The 23,368-nt window shown below is 40.6% G+C and overlaps 1 protein-coding gene across 3 annotated transcripts in view; it reads right to left on the minus strand.

The window, feature by feature from the left end:
* The window catches only part of Cep120 (centrosomal protein 120), a 64,234-nt gene that overhangs the window by 25,213 nt on the left and 15,653 nt on the right, over nucleotides 1-23,368 (minus strand). For 2 of the 3 annotated variants that reach the window (XM_031365694.1, XM_031365695.1), the window contains 11 exons: nucleotides 21,400-21,597; nucleotides 18,768-18,995; nucleotides 17,623-17,839; nucleotides 16,212-16,389; nucleotides 13,974-14,123; nucleotides 13,263-13,445; nucleotides 10,125-10,221; nucleotides 9,890-10,042; nucleotides 7,863-7,952; nucleotides 3,171-3,263; nucleotides 2,001-2,162 (listed from right to left, as the gene is read on the minus strand). In XM_031365694.1, the coding sequence (XP_031221554.1) occupies nucleotides 2,001-2,162; nucleotides 3,171-3,263; nucleotides 7,863-7,952; nucleotides 9,890-10,042; nucleotides 10,125-10,221; nucleotides 13,263-13,445; nucleotides 13,974-14,123; nucleotides 16,212-16,389; nucleotides 17,623-17,839; nucleotides 18,768-18,995; nucleotides 21,400-21,597 (1,749 nt within the window). The remainder of the gene's footprint in view (nucleotides 1-2,000; nucleotides 2,163-3,170; nucleotides 3,264-7,862; nucleotides 7,953-9,889; nucleotides 10,043-10,124; nucleotides 10,222-13,262; nucleotides 13,446-13,973; nucleotides 14,124-16,211; nucleotides 16,390-17,622; nucleotides 17,840-18,767; nucleotides 18,996-21,399; nucleotides 21,598-23,368) is intronic. The other variant, XM_031365696.1, reaches the window with a different exon arrangement.

The following is a 23,368-nucleotide window of genomic DNA, read 5'->3' on the forward strand; positions in this document are numbered from 1 at the left end:
AAAAAAAAAAAAAAAAAAAAAAAAAAAAAATACACATGTGTCTTTGATAACTTTTTCAAATTACCAGTTTTCACACCAAGACTGTGGCTCCAGAGCTGTGAGTCAGTGGCCCCACTTTGGGGTAGACTGCCAGGCACTGGACAGAAGGTGGGCGTCTGCTCCAAGCATTCCCTGACTCTGCAGCTGATGCTTTTGCTCTAAGTGCCTAAATCTTGAGCTTGAAGAAGAACACTACTACTGGCAAACTCCATGACAAAACCCCACTGTTATACGGTGGAAGAGACCCTCAAGTTCGAATTTACAACCACATAAACGATGTGGGAGAGAGCCTGAGCTGCTATTGGAAACTCTTCACGGCAGAAGGCTCTGAAGCATTCAGCATACACATCTAATCCACACTGAAAGTTTTCAAGGAAGATAAGTTGAATTTTTAACAGCCTGATCTTTTCCCTCCCTTTTCTACAAATATTTATTGAGTTCCTATCACTGCTGACACCAGGCTCCACTCTAGGACAGAACTATAAACAAAAAAGTTTTTATGGAGCAACAATCTGAGACTGATTAAATGATCATTAAATGAAAATAAAAACTGGCACGTTGTAAAGAAAAAAGAGCAAGAAAGCCATATTCTAGGAATACACTTAACATAAGCTTGAAAATCTTATTGGGGCAAGTGACATTTTACTGTAAGTAAAGGAAGGACTCAGAGAATACACAGGGCCCATGGAAAACACAACACAAGGCGGTCTAGCGGGAGAAGCTAGCAGGGTGTGCTGGGAGAGAAATGAGAAGCTGCCATGGCTTAGCTGAGCCATAAAAATGTGGCCCTGAGGGCCGCCCAATTGGAGTTAAGAGCAGCCCAGACGGAACACAGAAAATAGTAAGTGCAACTCGGGGTTATTGATAGGAAAGCAGATTCTAACAGCATGGAGGGGAGGCAGCTGCCCAGCTAGTGGGTTGCTTATGGCTTATTTTGTGTGGGTTTTTAATCCAGCAGCTCATTCAGCAAAGGAAGGGTAGAAACCCCAGGCCAGGATTTTAATAATTTTTGACTACACATCAGAGGTGGAGAGTAGGGGGATGACATCAGACAGACAGATGGGTAAAAGCTGCACAGGCTGTGAGGCTCCTGATTGTTACCCTATAAATGCTGAGAAGGCAGTAGTAGGTTTTCAAGTGTGCTATGCTTCCCAATTTTCAAAAGTGCCTTGCTGCAACATAAGCTCAGACGGCCCATCACTGACATAAATGACACTGTGTGCACCACGTGGGGCTGGAGAGGCTGGGGCTGAAGCATGAACAAGGTAAGTATAATGGGAAGACACACTGGTTTAAAGTGCCTCAAGAATGTCCAGGTAAGGAACTCATGGCAGCAATCTCAGGTGTAGGACTGGAGTATAGAGAAAAGGTCTTGAATGTAAATGTGGAAGAGTGGAACAAGTTGAAAGCTTAATGTCTAGACAAGGAAAGAGACTGCAGGACAGCACAGGAGGCCTGAGAGCAGAGGAAGGTGGGGGTGGCAACAGAAGCAGAGGTTATGCAAGACCAAAAACAACAGTGTTTTATATGCATAGAGCTCAACAAACTCAGATATGAAAATGCCCATTCCACCTTAGTGACCCAGCCATGGGTGGACTCTAACAATTGCATACAAGCATGGACATACAAAGGGACCACGATGAACAAGAGGAGGGCAGAACTCTTCTTACAAAATGTAGGTTCTAGAAAGCACTGGATTGTTTTAGGACACTTAAGGCATTAATGTCCTAATGAATGTCTACATTGTTAAAAAGAGATGTACAGAAAAACCTCTTACACTTAAAGTTACCTGAAATTATATAGTTTCACGAAAATAGTTCTGAGGATAGGAAAATTATACTAACATAGTCCTTGGCTTTAACTTAAAAAAAATCAACTCTGGGCAGTGACTACAACAGTCCAAACCAGTGGGTGCCAGCACTTCACGGTGAAGCATTTCTAAAAGCAGACATCTCTACCACCTGCTGCTGAAGTCGCTGTTTGTCCTCCTCCAGCTGCTTCAGCTTCAGCCTCTCCAGCTCCACTTGGTACACACAGTCATCTCGGGCCCTTCGGACAGAGTCCTGCAGCTCTTGAAGGTTCCGCTCCCGTTCTAACTGCAGCTCCTTTCTCTCTCTGTGAAGCTGAAGGGAAAAGCACCATTAGGAGGCTAGCTTATCACCATTAGCATGGTCCGTCTTCGATCAGTCAGTGTTTTTTTTTTTAAATTAAGATTTTCATTTTATTTTACTTAAAGATTTATTTATTATTATATCTAGGTACACTGTTGCCAGAAGAGGGCATCAGATCTCATTACAGATGGTTGTGAGCCACCATGTGGTTGCTGGGATTTGAACTCAGTACCTTTGGAAGAGCAGTCAGTGCTCTTAACCACTGAGCCATCTCTCCAGCCCCTAGTCAGTGTTAAAATAGCATCCACTGAGCCTGGTGCGTGACAGCACAGTAGCTGGGGTGCACGGTGCGAAGCTTGTCTTGTCTTTATATTATAATTGTTAATTCTGTACTGGCAGGGAGCAGACTACTGTCAACTCTGGTACTGTCACTCTCACGGCCCATCAACTGCCTCAGTATTCTGTAAACATACACCTTCCTCACTTGCTGATTGGTTTAATGAAAAACTAATGGCCAATATCTGAACAAGAAAAGGAAAGGTGGGATTTCCGGTCTGAGAGGGTCTCTGGGAGAACAATCAGAGGCAGGGGGATTCACCAACAGAACATGGAGGCCAGAGGAAGCTAGATGTACCTGGAGAAAGAGCAGTAACAGGCTACATGGCAGGACATGGACTAGGATCATAGGGTTAATTAAGTTAGATGAGCAGGGAGGTGGCCTAAGCTAATAAAATTAATAAGTCTTTGTGTCGTTATCCTTCTGCTGGTGGGTCTGAGAAATCCCACTACATTTGGCACCCAATGTGCAGCAAGACATCCAAGCTTAGGACGCTAGATTCAGGTATTAGGCAAAACGGCCTGCTAACAATACCAAAGCTGGCATGCTGTCCCAGTTCAACAGCAGCTGTCTCCATGTCCGAAATGCAGTCTCCGTGCAATGCATATAACATAACACACAGGACAAGTGAGAAAGGGTAGACTCCACAGCCTAGGGAATTAAGGTCAAAGAGATGTGCATACCTCTGTTTCTGCACTGGCAAGCTGCTGCTCTCGGTTCTCGAGCTCCGTTAGGGCTTTTTGAAGTTTGCCTTCTAGAATACTGTATTCAGCTACCTAAAACACAGGAAAAGAAAAATGATCTTCATGTGCAAGACAGCACACACTTTCACTAAAGCAGGATTTGAGAAGAGAAAGAAACATAACAGGAACCAATTCATTCAGAGTAGAAACTTTCCCAGGAAAGGAGGGCAAGCATGCTTCTGCATGGACATCTGCACTGTGGTCTGAGAAAGCCCGGTGTCCTACTGAGATGTCAAGTGCTAGAGAAACCCTGTGCATCTGAACATTAGCCCATTTCTTTAGGCCTATGACCTAAGTTTTGATTTGGTTTTGTTTTGTAGAGATGGAGACTCTCTTAGAAGCTCTGATTGTCCTGGAACTCACTATGTTGATCAGGCTAGCCATGAACTCTTCCCAAATGCTGGGGTTAATGGAGTACACCATCACATCCAACCCAAGGTCTGTTTGTCCAAGTAGAGCTCTATTCAGGATGAAAAGCTACCAATTCGGCTTACTTAGGTGGAGGCCTCTCCATTCCTCAGTTAACTCATGTGTTCTGGGACTTTCCAAAGCCATTTTCTACCTTCACCATCCCCCAGGCTCTGTGACCCAGGCCCTATCCAGATCTCCTCTTTCCTAAGGCTAGTGAGCCTACCTTTTATCCTAGTTCTGTAGAAAAAGAAAAGAGAAATTTGTCTCCACAATATCGGAGGCTGTGACAGTCTTTCCGTCCTTCCTCATCTGTTCTTCTCCAAGATCAACACACAGTGCAACTACATTACATACTATGACTTCTATATTTTTCAATGTCTTGAATCTAATTTAGGAGACAGACACCTAGATTCTAGACTAAATCTTTTCAAAAATATGATATCCAGATGCAGCCTTACTGGTTCAGACACCAGTAGATGCACTGCCAAAGCCCAGGGCAAACCACATCTACAGGCTCAGTCTATAATCCCTTTTTACTTACAAATCCTAGTCATAATACTGGTGGGAAAATAATTTTTTTTCTAGCAGTCTGTAAACCTAGTATGACTGTGCCCACCATCCATATTCTTAATCTGACTGCAAAATCTGACATCCCCACTTTGATTTTCTCAGAATTAGCACACTGATCAATTCCCCAGCTCAACATTTGGCTTTTTTGTAAACTGTGACAAGTACAACTTAGCGAAATCATAATGTAAAAATACCCAAATATCTATGTCTGTTTATACCATGCTTGGTTCTGGATACTTGCTCTTCTGCAATGACCTGAGGGACCAGTCCACCAGGGACTCCCAAATTTATAGTAGGAGGTTAAACCTCCCTGCACTTTCACACATAGATACCTAGTTAATGCCTGTTGAACATGTGTATTCTTTAAACATATATCTTTTATTTTATTGACTATTTATTATACCCTAGCATATTCTGGGTAAACATAAGATGGGCTAGGGAAGATGGGCTATAAATAAACAAGTGTTCATCTAATGTTAGTCACTGTTAGGAAGAAGATACATCAGAGTCGGGGGAGACTTGGTACCTATACAGGGCAAAAAAGGGGACACTACTTTGGCCATGGCAATCAGAAAAGATTTCATTGAGATTATTCTGAGAAGACCACAAAAGTATCTCCAGAGGCAAGTGTTCCACATATCCCTAGAAAGGGGAGGGTTAGCATGCGTGAGGAGTTCCAGGAAGCCAGCATGCTGGAACAAACTAAAAGTCATGAGGCAGAAGACAAATGTTGCAGATCACATGGGCTGACAAGGTAAAGAGGCCAGAAAGGAATGAGACAAGCTAAGTAGAATGTAACCTACACTCTTAGAAGCAAGACCAAAAGAGCTTAGAGGAAATGGGGATGGATGTGATAGAAAGTGGTTACTTTCCAAAACATCTTCTCAATATGAAGTCAATAGATACACTAATGCGCCGGGTGCAAAAGAGAACTAAAGAGAACTTGCTTACAGTCTCAACAACTAAGGAAAAGGTAATGTCATTTATTTACATGGGAATCTAGTGGAACAAATCCAGAGAGAATGTGATGAAAACTGGCTTCAGGTATGCGGGACCTGAGGTGCATGTCAGACATTCAGCTGGTATGCAGGACCTGAGGTGCATGTCAGCTGGTATGCGGGACCTGAGGTGCATGTCAGACATTCAGCTGGTATGCGGGACCTGAGGTGCACGTCAGTCAGCTGGCAGCAGCACAGGCAGCTGAATGGCCAAGCAGGTTCCAGGGAAGAAGTCAGGCATGGAAACAGAAAAGGTAGAGCTCACACATGTGTGTATGATGTGTACAATCCGATACATACGATGCCAAGCTAGGATGAGCTCACCAAACAGGTGAGGATATATAGAACAAAAATGACACACATGGGTGAGGCCCTGAAACAAACTAGTCAACTCAGTAAGATGTCGGATCTGGCACGAAAATCAGGAGCAGAACAAGCAACGACAGCAGAATGTGAGAAGCATACAGAGAAGGAAGCCCAGTCTGCACATCAGGACAGCATGAGCAGACACTGTCTAGTAAGAGAAAAGCTGTGACAGCAACTACTTGGGAGTCAGAAAGTAAACTAAGTAGAGGAAGCAGTGGGGTTGCAGAGTGGCCGTAAGGATCCAATCAGCTCTTACAAACCCATTTACATACAATGTACATATGTGTGTATGTACGTACACACATATGTATGTATATATATATGTATGTGTGTATATATATATATATATATATATATATATATATATATATATATATATATATATATATATATGCAGGCATGTATGTATATAAAATGGCCATCTAAGTGTCTTCTACATCACTTTTTCTCAACTGGGGTCAATCCAAACCTCAGAACACAGAAAATGCAGCTACTGTCCTCTCTTAAATGGTACATTACAGTCTAGATGGGTTAGAAATTAACAGTGACAGCACTGGACACCTTGGGGACATAAGGATGCCATGCTCTGGTGGAGCACTGATGACCACGCCTCCACTCTGTTGGACCCTCCTCTGCATAGCATCCGCTCATTCAGACCTCCTCGGCAACCTGTGCTGAGTTCTGCTGCACTGCTCCTTTCCTCCTAAGCACACTTTTTATACTAAGCATTCGTCTTCAAGGGGCCTGTCTTTGAAAGGATGCTGCTATACACTGCCATGTGCTGAGATGTCTCTTCCTCTTACAAACCACCCATATTTGAATGTGGAACCTGTTTTCAAGCATCTTCAATGAGCTTTTTCTGTCTGGAATGCCTTCAGGACTTAGCTCACAGTATCTACTCAATTCTAGGAATGCAGGCCAGAGCTTATCAATTAAGGATTTCCTTACACTCCCTATGTATATGGCTGATGTAGTCTGCTTTGGGAAGACAAGATAGTTATATGATGGACGGTTGTGTGTAGGGCAGACTAAAATTTTATCAGCTATTCCAGAATGCAAAACAGCAACCAGGTGTACATATTCATTCAGGTAAAACATCAAAGTAAGAAGTCATATATTGTTAAAAAAAAATCTCCAAATGAAAATAAGAAATTGACAGAAAGGGCTCAAATGCTGTGCTTAATAAAAGTATTATAGTAAGCTTCTCAAAGAAACTAGCTTTAAAGGCCCTCTTGCTGAAGAAAAGTTGTCTTCCTCCCTGCTAACCTTATTTTACAGCGGCTTGTAAGGTTCTTTTAAGACCAATCATGTATCTTAGCACTTCCCAGGTTTCAAAATGTTTTCAAAATAAAGCACTTTAAGACAAATAGTTTTTAAAATGTACCTGGGATTGAAGAAGTGGCAACTCCACATCTGCCTTCAAATGTGAGGAGTAAATGCAAGGTAGCATTAAAATCTACTTGCTTTTACTTTCAATTTCATTTGTTTATTTGTGGTATTAGAGATGGAACCCATGAGGCTGTGTCCCTGCTAAGTAGGTACTCTAACACAGCCATGTCTCCAGCCTCAGAGTCTGTTTTCTGAAGTTACTAAGTAGCCATGGGCTCATAAATTCAAGCTCAGATGACAGAAATTGTAGAATCCATGGGAACCAATAAAAAACATCAACAAGTCTCTATCACCAAAATCAGAGCAAGCGCCAACGCACTTGGTGAGGTCTCCTGTGCTTTACAGTGCCAAGGCATGCATGGTAGGCACCGCCAGGCTACTAGTTTAGGTATAGTAGGGTTTTTAATTTTTTTACTTAACCTCATGATATTGAAACAATTTCTTAGGGAAGGCAAGGGCACAGCTGGATCTGTCTCACTGTAGCAATTTTATTAAATTTCTCACATTAGCTCATCATTTGACTTTAAAGAACAATAGCATGAAAAGAAATAGGAACTTAGCTTGTCTCAAAGTGAAAACTTCAACGCGTTAAACTTGCATTCAGTAATATGCAGCATGTGAGTTCTGTCCACATTACTTATTATATAAAGCTCAAATAGTAAATGAGGACAATATTTAAGGTATGTGCGGGCCCATTTAAATGAGCATTTCTTAGGAATGGAGACTTTAAAATGTCCTTTTCTCCTGGCTTAGTTCAAAGTGCCTTAGGTATTCAAGTCTGTCTGTGCTAAAAAATAAAAGGTGTATTGCTTCCCAAACTCTGCAATGCACAGTAAGAAGCCACTACCACACACACTCTTCTTTCCTCTCTCGGTTTTTAAACAAGCCCTTTCTTTACCTTTTTCTTCACGAGTGACTCTCTTTCCCGGTCCCTTTTTTTCCATTCTTCTGCAAGAGCTTGCATGTGAGCCAGTTCTTTCTGCTTCAACTGTAAAAAAAATGAAAAGTAGACAAGTAAAAATGACAAATATTTCAAATGAACAAAAGAACTTTTTAGTTTAGGAACTAATACTGATAACCAATATCTTTAAAGTGTTCTGTTTTATTTTTGTATCACATATATATATATATATATATATATATATAGTCTCTATTGGCATGTTTCTTTCTGCCAGGTGTCCAAAAGAGGCCAAAAGAGGGCATCAGGTCCCATGGGACTGGAGTTACAGAGCCTCTATGTCAACTTGACACAAGCTGAAGCCATCTGAGAGGAGGAACCTCAATTAGGAGGAACTTCAATTAGCCTGTAGTTAATGACTGATGTGATGGGGGAGGACCCAGTCCACTGTGGGTGCTGCCACCCTTGGACCAGTAGTCCTGAGTTATATAAAAAAGCAGGCTGAGCAAGTGAGTAAATAGCACCCCTCCCTGGCCTCTACATCAGCTCCTGCCTCTAGGTTCCTGTCCTGTTTGAGTTCCTATCCTGATTTCCTTCAATGATAAACAATGATGTGGAAGAGAAAGCCAAATAAACCCTATTCTACCCAAGTTGCTTTTGGTCATGGTGTTTCATCAGAGCCAGAGTAGCCCTAAGTAGGACAGCCTCTATTTGGGTGCTATTCCAGGTCTTCTGAAAGAGCAGCCAATGTCTAAACCACTAAGCCATCTCATCACCCCCAAAACCTTTACGTTTACTTTTAAATTTTATGTGTAAATGTGTTTTGCCTGCTTCTATGTGTGTGCCTGGCACCCTCGGAGGCCATAAAACATCAGATCCCCAGGAACTGGAGTTATGGATCATTATAGAATTGCCACATGGGTGCTCTTAACTGTGAGTCATCTATCTACTCCCTCTACTATATTCTTTAAAATAATAGACAGACAGACAGACAGACAGATAAAATGGAGCTTGGGCCACACATAGTGGCACACACCTGTAATTCCAGCACTTAAAAAGTCATCCTTGACACTACTCATCCTACTTAGTAAGGTCAACCTGGCCTATGTGAGATGCTCTTAGAACTCAAAAGTAGAGGTCAGCGACAGAAGCATGAAGGTGCCTGCTGTCAAGCCAGAGACCTGGAACCATTACTCACAAACAACATGGTAGCAGAGAACCAATTCAGAGGCTCATTTCCCTTCACAAGTACATGCACACATACACAAAATGTAATTTGAAAAAAATCTAAGCATTAAAAAAAGGAACTTTCTTGTGTGAAATAATCCCTTAGGAGTATTATTCTGCAAATGTTAGAGCTGGTAGTGAGTTCTGGTCTCTAACTCACCTGCTTGAGACTCATTCTCAGGAAATAAGAGAGTAAGTGCCTGAGATAGAAACATTATAAGCCCGGCATAATCCCAGCACCTGGGAGACAGACAGGTACATCTCTGAGTCTAGCCAGGTCTACATAGTAAGTTCCAGGCCAGCCAGGAGTACAGAGTTTATCACAAAGCAAAACAAAAACCAAAATCCACCTCCTCATTAATTTTTCCTAACAATAATGGTCAAATTCAGGGAAGTCTTTCTGAGCTATCAAACTGCCCTATCTCGAGTATTTTTATGTTTTAAAATCGTGCTTTTCTCTGAGGAAGGCTCTGTGGGGAAGGAGAGAGGGCTCGCCATTAAGAGCTCAGACTGCTCTTATAGCAGTCCCAACTTTGGTTCCCAGCAGCCACATCAGACATCTCACGCTCACAACTGCAGCTCCAGGGATCCAATGCTCTTCTCGGTGTTGTGGCAGCTCCACGCTGTGTGCACATACCCACACCAACGCAGGTGCACACACATAACTAAAAAATAGATCTCAAAAAGATTTTGTTGATAGTCAAACTGTAGACAACAACATGGAGAAAACCCAGTTGTAGAGAAGGAAAAAATAAACTAGGTGGGTAGAACAGAGATTTTCAAGTACAATTTCAATCTACCTGACTTTCAAATATGTCTTCCTGCATCTCCTTCCACATCTCTAGCTCGAGTGCAGCCTTGTACTCTAAGGTCTCTCGGGGTTCCACTTGGATCTCAGAAGGACAAGGAGCTGGAGGGAGCGAAGATGGCTTCTGGCCCAGAGCAGGAACACACTACACAGTGAGAGAAAAGTGAATGGGACACACCCAGAAACACCTTAGCCCCTGGGTCAGGAACTGTAACAGCTGCACTTACCTGAGATGACTCCGATACAAAGACCTCACGCATTTTCACTAGGCCATAGTCTTCCAGAGTCATTGTGTAAGAAAGGTCTACTATCTTGTTATTTGACCTACAAATGAAATGAGAATTACCGTAAAGTTCATGGAAACTTATATTTCCTTCCACTTCCCTTGTCTGTAGTATGCAGGAGTACAGAAAAATTCTCATATCTCACTCTTAATGCTCCAACTGAGCCAGCCTCTATGGGCTTCAGGAGTTCTCAAGTGTGTGTTTTTATTGACCAACCACAGCATCTTTACTAAACTAACATTTACTAAAACTTACCTAAATAGCTGTGCATTTGTTCCAAAAAATAAAAAGTCATACCCACATAATTATTGCTAATGAATATTTAGTAGCTCTGGCTGGCCTGGAACTTAGTATGTAGACCAGGCTAGCCTTAAACTCACAGAGATCTGCCTCTGCCTCTTGAGTGCATGCTGGACACTTCCTTATTCTGTCCTCTGCTGCAGAAGTACAAGTGTGCACACTGACAGTGTGACCTTCTCTTGCTTGAATAAGGCCTGAGTGCTCATGTCATACGCATTCATTTTTAAATGTGTGCATTTTTTTCTTTGTTTTCTTTTGCTGAGGGAGCTAGGGCTTTATGCCTGTTAGGTAACAGTTCCACTACTGAATTCCATCCAGCACAATACTGTGATTTTTTTACTCCCTCTAAAACACACTAATGAATTTATGCAGTGAAATATATCCAGTAGCCTTGCTACTCTTGGTTATTATAAGCTATTTAAAATTTGTCTACTTTCCTGGGATGAATAGATACACACATTAACCTTCTCCTGGACATAGTGCTTCAAGGCAATCCATGAAAGTAAGAAAATTATATTCCACTTTGGTTATAATTAGTACCTTCTGTATCACAGAACTCCATTACTTATTAAATAAGAAACACTCAAGAAAAAAAATTTAGTAGCTAAAAAATAGTACTGTCTAGCCCAAAAAACTCCTTTAAAACACAACTTTAATGAACAGATCTTATATTACTAAAAGCTCCTTAATTAACCAAATCCATGTTCTTTTTCTTCCAGTTTCACAAATTAAAATAAATAAATAAATAAAATTGTTAAGTAAAATCAGATGGCCCAGTGGGAAAAGGCACTTGCTACCAAGGCTGATGACATGAACTGAAATCCAGAAGAAGAAAACCAACTCCATCCACAAAGTTGTCTTCTAACCTCCACATGTGTGCCACAGCACCCACAAAACTGAGGGGAACTTTTCTCCTAAAGAAAAGCTGTTGAGCACATCTCCAAGTTCTCATTTAGGTAAATCTAAACGGCCTACAAAACAGAGCAGTGAAAACAATTACAGAAGCGTTGAAATAGCTTCAGCTGCTCGTGACTACTAACACAGTCATATTAATCACTAATATATAATCATTTATTCTACTGGTGACAATAGAAAACAATGCCAAGCTTTAAAAGAGTTTCTTTCCCAGAACAAGAATGAAGATAAAATGAGCTCTCTGCTACCCAAACAACTGGAAACCCAGGCACCGCTGCACAAACACAAACCTTTCTAGGTTTTCCAAACCTACCAGTCTCTGGATGGGAATAAGGAGGACATTTTCAGTGGTACTTTTAGATCTCAGATTTTTGCTGAATCTTATTTTTTCTACATTCTCACTAGTTTTATTTTTTTAAAGAATAAATGGTCTATAATATTTGAACCTAATTTTTATTGTTAATTTTAAAAAGGTAAACATTTTCACTGTAGCAATAAAATTCAAGTAAAAGAAACAATATTATCTTTTCTAGTTTACTTCTATGATAAAACAATGACCCAAAGCAACTTGAGAGGTAAGCATTTGTCTGACAGATAAACCAGGGCAAGAACAGAAGAAAATACCATGGAGGAATGCTGCTTATTGGATTTTTCTGGGTCATGCTCAACTAGCCTTTTTATATACTCTAGACCCATCAGCCTAGGGACGGTACCACCCATAGTGGGCTGAACCCTCTTATATCAGTTAGCAATTATGACAATGCCACATAGTCATGCTGATCTGACCAGTTACTGATCATACTTCATTTCAGAGTCCTTCTTCCCAGCTGACTGTAGGTTATGTTAAGCTGACAAAAGCTAACCAGGGCATTATTCTTTTGTAAGTGCTGGTGACTGAACCTAGTGACTGTGTATGCTAGACAAGTGTTTTACCATTGTTTTATCCCTAGTCACTAATAATATAATTTCAAAACTGCCACTGAAGGCTGGCATTTATAACATTCTTATTCTTTAAATTTCAGGCAAATTTTAAAATATTTTTCAAGTGGAAAAAAAAATCACATCATTCCTAATGAAAAATAACACAAAATACATGATAAGCTTAACTTAAAATAATACAGTCAAACATCCTAATGGCTGGGCTAGAGCTATGCAGCAGAGTCCCTGCCCAACATACACAAAGCCTAGGGTAAGAAACCCCAGGGCTATAAACAAACAAACAAGCAAAAAAAAAAGCAAAAAAGCAAAACTAACAGCAAATAATAACTCCTTAATTGTAAAATCATCAAACTAAAGGGCTGGAAAATGGCTCAGCTGTCAAGAGAATTTGCATCTCTTACAAGACACAAGTTTGGTTCCCAGCACCCAGATCAGGTAGCTCACAAGGACCTGTAACTCTAGATCCAAGGAATTTGAATGCCCTCTTCCAATCTCCGCATGTGGTATACATACATATATAATCAGTCACACACAAATTTTTTTAAAATGCCAGCCTAGAGGCAGTGAGATGGTTCAGAGATGCATTTATACACAGGCGTGACAACCTGCACACACACACACACATTTTGTACTCCCCTTCTCTCTCACAAAATGTAAATAAATAATATTTACAATTATCAGGCTAAAGATGGAAAGAATACTTAAATACTTAGCAGTCTGAACAAGAATCATGATATTGTAGCCACAAACATTCTTATACTTTTCTAAGTAAATGGATATCCAAAAGCTAATAAAGAAATTATAATAAGCCCACCCCCAGGTCAAAGAAAATCACAGTAAGAAGACATTGAGGACCGAGGTCGTGGCGTCTTAGGAGAGTCTTCACAGGGATGAGAGAAGGAAAGCACCGCGCGCTGCGAGGCTTACCCCTGGGCTGCTATCACAGGCACGCTCTCACTGAAAGTCTGCCGCCAACACTGCTCACCATTGGCACCTAAAAACCGAGTCTTTTCTGAAGACAAGACGTTAGAAAGCTGAATTCTCGCGATCCCAAGGAGTAAGTCTTTACTCATTTTATCCTTGTGCCATAATTCCACCAGCAGAGGAATCCTGAGGAGAGAACCATGGCCACAGTTAGCAAGCCTGAAGCAGTCCTTCCACATCTGAAGCACCTCTAAGTGCAAAGAGAGCTCTCCTAGCACCTATCTCCCACGTCATCACACACTCTCGAGCCAGCCTCCACTCTTCCTTTAAGAACCGCTAAGTTTGGGGAATGATATGCTATGAAAGGCAGATTTCACAGGCCAATTTCCCTGGAAAAAATTATTTCCCATAACTAGATTGAAATGAAAGTGAGGAAATACAAAACATTTGGTGGCAATGAGCAAGATGAAATGGTCTTCCTCCGTTCTTGTTCCTCTAATTACCTTAACATGTTCCTATCACCTAGGCTGAGAGTTACAAGAAACCATGAAGAGCTCTGCAACAGGGCAGACAGGACTCACAGCTGTACACTAATGTCTTGATTCTCAAGTGTAGGTGCTCCTGTGGGGCTATCTATAAATACACATATGTATGATAAATAAATATTATAAACCCATGCTATGAGGGGCTCTCACTTGCAAGGGTTTATGTTACCGTAGGAAGGTATCTTGTAGCTGGTGAGGCAGAGTTGCAAAATCAAATGCACAATAAGACTGAGGAAGAAAAACTTCCATGTTCTTCCGAACTTCTACAGGAGGGTTAGTCATAATAGGAGCTGCACTGCCGAAGAACGGGTAGGAATACCTAGAACAGGACACAAGTCTTATGGTACACGAGAGCCGACACAGAAGGCCAGATGGCTTTAAACAGCATACGATAAATTACGAGCACATACAATGTTTAAGATAAAGTAGAAATCCTGGACTATGACTTGCTTAGAAGGATATTCAAGAACAAGCAATTTCTGCAATCTAGTATGCATTCAAGAAATGCCTGATATATTGAACTATAGACCTAGTGTCCTTCATACACTAATGGCCTGATATCTATGGCTAAAAGGCCCTTAAGCAATGCCAAAAGGACACATTTATAGTATTCTGTCTTTGAACAGAAAATCAAGATAAACAAAATACAAATATATTATGCATACACCAAGTAAGTGACACACACAGCTTCATCTTTTCTTCATAAAAGTCACACTAGATTAAATGTAAGAATGCTAATTGCTTTTAGTTTAAATTTTAATTTATAAATTTAGCGTAAACTAAATTTAAACACAAATTTATAGATTGTAATGCTTAAATTTCATCTTGCATTTTATTACTCATATATGAAACTATAACCAAACAAACTCAACTAGCAAAAAACTGCTCTTCCTACAAAAAAATATATCCTGTCTATCCCCCCAATTCTATATAATTACTCCCCACTGAAGCGAGTTCTCAACGTTCACGCCCTACAATTCCAACTCCTACCATCCTACTACAGCATTTAGCAATTGAAAAAGAAACATCCAAGCAGACCTGCAGGTCATACTTATTTAAAATACCAGTCTTACCTCACAAACTCCATTACACAGTTGTATATACAGCATAATGATATAAAGTTGGTCAAACAGAACAAATGGTCAGTACTCTAAAAAGGGCTTCCAATGAATCAAACAGCAATCCAGCACAGGGTAATTCCCACAGTAAGTGCCACATAGGTCACGAGCATGGATTTCCTGCTTAGAATATTATCTCCCTCTTTCTTTACCAAGTGAATTACTACCCTGTCCTTCATGTATAGATTCATTTCTAAATCTGTCCCCCTCCTAAATTGATTGGTTCTTTTCTCTTATAAACCCTAATACCAGATATAACTGGTATAATGTGGGCACTTAACCATTAAACAAATGGTCCTGATAGCAGGAAGCAAAACATAAAAGTCAGAGTTAGTGCTCCCTCTCAGAGCATCTGCTCTGAGGCTGGACCTATCTGCATGTTCTCGCCCCTCCTTGAGTGTGCTAAGACCATACTCTGCTACAGCAGCAGTTATAGCAGAGAAAGGGGTGAAAAGACAAAAAAACAAACAGAAGAGAACTCTGTAAGAAACAATTCAGATTCGAAAGTAGAGGAAACAAGCCTTTGAGGAAAGCGCATTCCTAGGCCACCCTCTCCCAGTGGCTCAGGAAGAGCACCTCAGTAATGACCACAAGCATCTTGTATGTTTACTGCCCAACAGAGCAGAGATGGGAAGACTTTCACTCAATGAACTCCTGGCCATACCCAGTGCAAGGCCTCCGCTTCTGTGAATGACTCACACCCACGTATGGGAGACGAACAACCTGAGAGCATCAAATGAAAATTCACGCCAAGTATAAATTGATTTCTGCAGCTGAATTCAGCACTGAGTACAGCTGAGTCACAGCACTGTAGTACATTTAACTTCTATCACAGTCTGTGCTATCTACAATCATGTAGTATTAAGACAGACTGTTGAAGAAAAGCCATTTAACTGATTATATGCAGTAATTCTTCCTATTGCAATTTCAAGTTCACTAAGCATGTTTTTTATACTCACAGCTATAAAATATAAGTATTAGGAATATAGCATCCACTGTAATACAGTCTTACAGAAAAATCAGATACGAACCCATGATTTTTGACTTGTAGTCCTTCTCTTACAGAAAACAAGCAACTAAAACATCTTAACATTACATCTTAAATGGCAGCATCAATAAATGATTCTATTATAGCAGAATAGATAAGCTTCCTAGTCTCTTATTCTCAGAGCCACCCTGGTTCGATAGTTCACTGCCTTTTAGCCACTGGTTTCACACCAGCTACATTCTAAAAGGTCACCACCCTATACAGGAAGGGCAGTTTTTGCAGAACAAAAATCACACCATACCTCAATATGCAGTTGACTGGAAAACTAATTTCCAAGCCATGGATGCTTCTTAAGTCTATTGAAAAGCAGAAGTGGTGTGATGTCGCTGGAACAGCAATCTTCTGTCCCGATGTCACCACTTCTGATGCATTGCAAGTGGCCTCTGGCTGGGCCAGTGAAGCAGGTATGGAACCAATGCCTGAACATTAAAAAAAAAAAAAAATTAAAGCTCTCATGGTCTGTACCTTCAAGCACAGAACTTGACAGGTCTGCTTTATGAACATAGGAGCTGAGTCAGTCTACCTTGAGCATTTTAAACAGTGGTTTGTTCTAAATCGCTAATTCCCACTCTAGAACTGTGTAAAGGAAAGGTTGCCTGTGAGGCATGGTAGGCTCCTCCTGGAATTCCAGTCTTATGGTCAACCTGGTTACGCAGTGGAACAGTGAGGCAACAATGTCTGACCAGAGCCTGTCAGGCAGTAACTTCATTCTGAGAGGTACCTGTGCAGGGCTGATCATCTGAACGACTGTAAGATTTATTGTAGATATAATTTTAATATTTTAATAAACTAAATGTAGTTGTTTGCCCATAAAAAGTAGGTCAATAAAGGTTTCATCTTAGAAAGACAAGAGATATGTAGTCCAATCCTTATGTGGGCCAGAGATGCTTAATGACTGACTAAGTCCTATAGCTACTCAGTGATGGAGGCAAACAGGTTCCAGACATCTGACTCCTAGTCTACACTACCTACTTACACTACTGGCTCTTAACTATAGAGCCTTAGCAATGAATGGAGTACTTATCAAAGTAGGTACATATGGGGCTGATGAAAGAGCTCAGTGATGATTGAGAACACATACTGCTTTTGCTCAGACCAAAGCTTGACTCCCAGTACCCACTCACAAGTCCTGTGACTCCAAAGAGATATGATGCCTCTGTCTTCCCTGGGTACCTGCTTTCACGTATAGACACACAGACACACACAGACACAGACACAGACACAGACACACACACACACACACACACACACACACACTACACATAATTAAAAATAAATAAATCTTTAAAAAACACTAGATATACACATTACCAAACTTTCTTATTACAAAATTTACTATAAGAAGCAGTTAATGACTCTACTCTATTTTTAAAAATTTCAGTGTAAAAAAAAAAGTCTATGTGAAAGATATTTATTCTTTCATTTCTTTTGAATAGACTACTTATAATATAAAAGTACAATGGGATTTCTCTTACCAAGCTTTTATTAAAAATTTATTAGGCTGAAGTGACATTAAGTTGAAATTTTTATATCCCCACATATTTCTGATTCCCAAATAAAGTCTGCGATCTTCACTAAGCTGCTCCTGAGTGTTCTCAGACATGAAGTGATGCAGGCCCCACTCCCGAGTGTGTGTGAAAAGCACACCTTACCCTTCCCAGTCTGCTTTGGATCCTTGTCATACTGCAGGCTCTCCACTTCACTTTCTGTTGCATCATCTTTGGCTGGAGGTGTCTGGTTTTGAGGTGGGGCAGGGGACACCCTTGGTGATTTTGGCCCAGTGAGTGTCTTCTCCTTTATGGGGGTTAAAACTCGCTTCTGTGAATGCTCTGCCTCATGTCCATTCTGGGTCTTTAATTCAATTAAAGACTAAAAACAATTTTTAAAAATAAAGTATAATTTGCAAAATACTTTCCTTCATAATTAAGCAAAAAACTTGGCGTTGCTTTTTAGAAAGTACACGCTTCCTTTCCCAGTCTGGATATTCCTAGTCTATTTTTCTTCATAATTTGCAAATTTCCTTAAAGCATCTAGGACCAGAAAAAGGAAGATGAACAGGAAGGAAATACAGTATCCGGAGCTGAGTACCAAAATGCATCCTAATGGCTAAGAAGGGGTATCTGAGAAGAGAAATGAGGCCTGACATGTTAGGGTTAGGCCCCAGGAACCAAGACAGGGTAATGGTAGCAAGCCCAGGCATCGGGTGTGACAGTCTTCCACAACCTTGTCCCACTCCCTCTCCACCCAGTCTGCTCTTTCCATGTGTGGACTTTTTAAACTCTTATTTTATTGTCCCTATCTTTAGTTTGTAACCTACATATAAATCCTTTGAAAGAACAAGATAGTTAACTTGTTAATGAAGCTAAAATAATAATAATAATGAGAATAGGAGGAGGTAGAGGAGGATGGGGAAGAGGCGGAGGAGAAGGACGATGAGGAGGAAGAGGAGGAGAACAACAATCGGTCAAGGATGTCCTCTCTCACCAGCTGCCTTTTGGCACCATATAGCTGTGAGTTGGGAGTAGGAAAACAGTTTTCACTGCAGAAGACTGTCCCAAAGGCCAAGCCCAACGTACAGTCACACACTGCAAAGTGGAGCCAGTGGGCTTTCTGAAAACTTATCCAGAAAGGAGACAGTGGGCTTCTGAAAACTTATCCAGAAAGGAGACATGGTAAAAATGCACGGCACTAATAAAGAAGAATAAAATACTTGTATGTCAGGGAACTCTACAAAGACTCAACGTTTGTGATCGTGAACTTAGGAGAACTGACCAAGGAAAGCAGAGTCACCACCTGCCTGGGAATCGACGCCTTCTCTCTGCAGAGCCACTGACACGCCCACAGTCGGGGCCAGCTCCAGAGGAATGGGAGCAAGCTTCTGCTTGGCTCGGTTTGGAGGGTCAAGGGTAAAAGCCCCCTCGACTGTGACCGGATGCTGGTTAATCTCTGTACTGCCCTTCTTCAGTAATCCGTTTAAAGGTATTTCTGTGCTGCCAAGTGACTGGTCCCCACAGCAGAGATGGATCTAACAGGAAGGAAAAATCAAAACAGGACTTTATATTTCTCCCTTTTGCTCTTTTTAAAAGACTTATTTGTTTGTTTGTTTGTTTGTTTAACATATGAGTGCTCTACCTGCACTCCAGGAGATGCATCAGAAATCATTACAGATGGTGGTGAGCCACCATGTGGTTGCTGGGAATTGAACTCAGGACCTCTGCAAGAACAGTCTCATCAGTGAGCTATGCTTGTTTTAATATTTAATTAAATTGAATATGCTATTTTGAATATGCAAATTATGTAATAAAATAAGTGCAAATTTAAATAGAAATCAAATGCCTCAAGAATTTTTCTTCTACTATCTCATTAAGAACAGTTCTTAAAGAGTCAGCTAGATTAAGGATTTTAAAAACACAAATAATTTTTGTATTCAAAACATCATCAAACATATTAAGTATTCCTTTTTCTTCATTTTGCTCCCAGATTGTTTTTATAAAACCAATGGTAAAGAGTAAAAGGTGAGAGAAAACCACTGGGAAAGAAGGTTCTATTAGTCAGTGACAACCAAGCCAGAGCTCAGTTACTACCCCTTAAAGATACCACACACACATATAACTCCTTTTTCCTTTACTATGCTCAAATCCTGGGAGACTACACACTAAAGAACAGTAAGATATTGCTATATTATTTCCCTCTCATATTAGCAGTGACAGATTACAACAGACACACAGTAACTTTTGGGGCAGTGTCTCACTCTACATAAAAGCTGGTCTTGAACTGTAATCTGATGCCTCTGTCTCCGTAGGCTGATGCTACAGATTTATACAGAGATAAACACCCATAACTGGATTAAAGCTACTGGGGGGGGACTTCATTTGTGAAACATTTTTCTAGTTCTTATTGTGTACTATGTGCACACCTTTGTGTGTGTATACAAGTGAAACAGCCAGAGGAGAGGACCAGTCCATTTCATCATTTTCCACCATATTCTTTTGAGGCAGGGTATCTCCCTGAACCTGGAGCTCATGTTTTGTGGCAAGGCTAGCAGCCAGCAGGCCCTGGTGACCATCCTGTCTCTATCTCCAATGGTGAACATTACAGGATATGAAGCCACTAAGAGCTGATTGCACAGGCGCCGAGACCCACGTGTGGCCCCTCAGAGTTAGGTAGCGGGGCTAATGCCTCTAACCACAGCCCTAGGCTAGCGTCTGTAGAAAACAAGAAAGGAAGTTAATTCTAGCCTATTTATTGCTACCATATGTGTGTGCATACACATGTGAGAGGTGTGTGTGTGTGTATGAGGATTGAGATCAGAGGACGACTCTGTGGAGTTGGTTCTCTCCTTCCACCTTTATGTGGGTGTCAGGGATTTAACTCACATTGCCAGGCTTTTGAGGCAAACAGCTTTCCCACTGAGCAATCTCGTCAGCCTTTAGATATAATATTTTTCAAACGATAGGAACAAAGCAATTTCATTTATTTATTCACTTTTAAATTTATTTTTACATTCTGAATTTCATGTGCACAAGTTGTGTGTGTGTGCACACATGTGACTGCAGGTGCTCAGAGTCTACAGGGATCTCCTGGAGCTGGAGTTACAGGCAGCTGTGAGCCACCTGACAGCAGTGCTGAGAAAGAAATTCGGGTCCTCTGTAGGGCGGCAGAGCCTCCTAACCACTGAGAAAGCTTGCCAGCTCCCCAACAAACAACCTTCCTAACTTTAATGTGCACTAGAAGCAGATAAGCCAATGATATTGATAAAGACTAAAACTGAAAGTACTTTTCCTCAATTTTAATATTTTATACAGTATCTAGTTTTCTAAGTATCTTGGGTTTAGCAGATACTGAATTAAATATGTTTAAGGTTTAATACCTCATGAGCTGCCCAAAATGCAAAGTCTAGTGACTGAGCCTGATTTGTACATGATTATGTAACTATGCCTGTTTATCTCATTACCCTACCTTCCTGCTGACCAGAGAAGATAGCAGACTAACTTCTACTAGTCTCAAGGTCCGTATTTAAATAAAATCCAACTGAAAAGTATTTACAAAGAACACCTGTGGGCAAGTTTTATAAAACTGTAAATTCTGCCACCAAGAATTCAACCTGTGTACTGACAGCTACCACTTCCACTAACAGTACAGACACCTGCCTACAGGATCAGGCTCACCCAGCTTTAAGTACTACCTCGTAATATATAAGCCGATAACTGATACAGCTCTTCTTAGTAACTGGGTGGTAGGTAATGTGTTAACTCCAAAAATTCTGAAGCAACTAAAATTCCAATGACTTCAAGATTTTAATACCTACCAAACTGAAAGGGTTTAACTATCTCTACTATGAAAACACAATGCAGGTTAGGGATAACCTCAGATTATGCACACTGCTTTAAAAACATCTCCAATAGAAAACAATCTGCAGAGGCACTTACCTGCAGTTTAGAATGAAGAGCCAGATACACACGAAGAATCTCCACACTGCTACGTATGCGAACAGATGCCCTCTCGGGCTCAAAGTTTGGATTGATCAAATCACTAAAAGGCTCATTTGTAACATCATTTCCCAGTAAAGAATAGTAAAAGAAAAACTCAGGCTGCCTTTCTGGAAGCTTCATGGTACATGGAATTAACTAAATATATAAGGAAAAAGAGATTATTAGAATCTAAGACACTCCAGAAAAATCTTCCTAGAAGTTGATTTGAAGTATTAAAATTAACCATACAGAATTTTAAGTCTCTGCTGCTTGGAGCCAAACTGAAAGTCTTACAAATGCTAGGCAAGTGCTTTACAGTAAGCTACATCTCCAGCTTTGGCATTCTGTGAGACACAGTCTTATTGTATAGTACAAGTTGGTCTGAAACAGTCTTCTTGCCTTAGACTCCTGAGTGGTGGCTTTTAAGCAGGTAGCATACTGCTTACTTCTATAATTGCTCCCAAATTACTAATTTGATTAATTTTAAATGATTTTATTTTCATGTTGTGTACGTGAGAGTTTTACCCTCATGTCTATAAATGCACCATTTGTAGTCAATGCCCATGGAGGCCAAAAGAGGGCAATGGATCCCCAGACTGGAATTACAGGCAACTGTGAGCCTCCCTCTAGGTACTGGAAGCCAAACCTAGGGCCTATGCACTTACCACTAACCCATTTCTCCAGCCCGGAATATTCTGGGGGGTGGGGCAGGCAGTCTCAGTATGTAGAACTGGCTGGTCTGGAACTTGCTGGCCTTGAACTCAGAGATCTGCCTGCCTCTGCCTCCCTAATACTAGGATTACAGACAAATGCCATCACACCCAGCTACCTAATTTGATAAAATGTGCACAGAACTTGTGGTGCAAACCTATAATTCTAGTACTTCAGAGGTAAAGGCAGGAGGATCAAAAGTCCAAGGACATCCACAACTGCAACTAAGTTTGAGGCCACCATGGGCTACAAGAGATACTAAATAATCAATCAATTAATTTAACATTTGAAAAGTCCAAAAGAGTGCCGGGCAGTGGTGGGCACATGCCTTTAATCCCAGCACTTGGGAGGCAGAGGCAGGTAAATTTCTGAGTTCGAGGCCAGCCTGGTCTACAGAGTGAGTTCCAGGACAGCCACGGCTACTCAGAGAAACCCTGTCTCAAAAAACCAAAAAAAAAAGAAAAGGAAAGAAAAAAAAAGAAAAGTCCAAAAGAGACGAAGGCTTCATTGTTTTCCAGTTTCCGTTTCATGACTATGTGAAACTTCTTTTTAGAAGGAACTATGTATTTTAAATTAAGCTTTTCTTATTATCATGTACTTTTATCTGATGCTTATTCTAGTAAAAAGGCTCTACTTTCATAAATGAGAAAGTGTTAAGTCTTAATTCAAGCTACTTAATAGATTAAAATCTTAGTTTATGCTTTTGAGTTTAAAGCAAAACAAAACACACAAAAATTAATCAATTAAGTAATTTGGGAGCAATTCTAGAAGTAGTATGGTACATTCCTAAAACCCACCACTTAGGAGGCTAAGGGAGGAGGACTGTGAGTTTCAGACTAACTTGCACTATATAACAAGACCATACTCACAAAACACCAAAACCTGGGGATGTAGCGCAGTTGTAAAGCACTTGACAAAACATAAGTGGCTGCACAATATTCTAGGAATGTTACTTCTCAGCTGCTAGCTTGTGGCAATATATAACTAAAAGATGGTATTTGTGTTTATAAAATAGAAAACATCATCTTTTTTTGTCTCTTTATTTGTTTTAGTTTTCTAAGTCAGGGTCACATGTAGCCCAGGTTGGTCTCAATTTTGCTATAGCCAAGGTTGTCCTCAAACAGATCCTTCTACTTCAGCCTTCCAAGTGATAGATTACAAACATGAGCCAGAACACCAGGCAAAATATAAAACAGACTATGAATGTTCACTAAAA

Source organism: Mastomys coucha, unplaced genomic scaffold, assembly GCF_008632895.1.
Source record: "Mastomys coucha isolate ucsf_1 unplaced genomic scaffold, UCSF_Mcou_1 pScaffold13, whole genome shotgun sequence".
In the NCBI taxonomy this organism is placed as follows: Eukaryota; Metazoa; Chordata; class Mammalia; order Rodentia; family Muridae; genus Mastomys; species Mastomys coucha.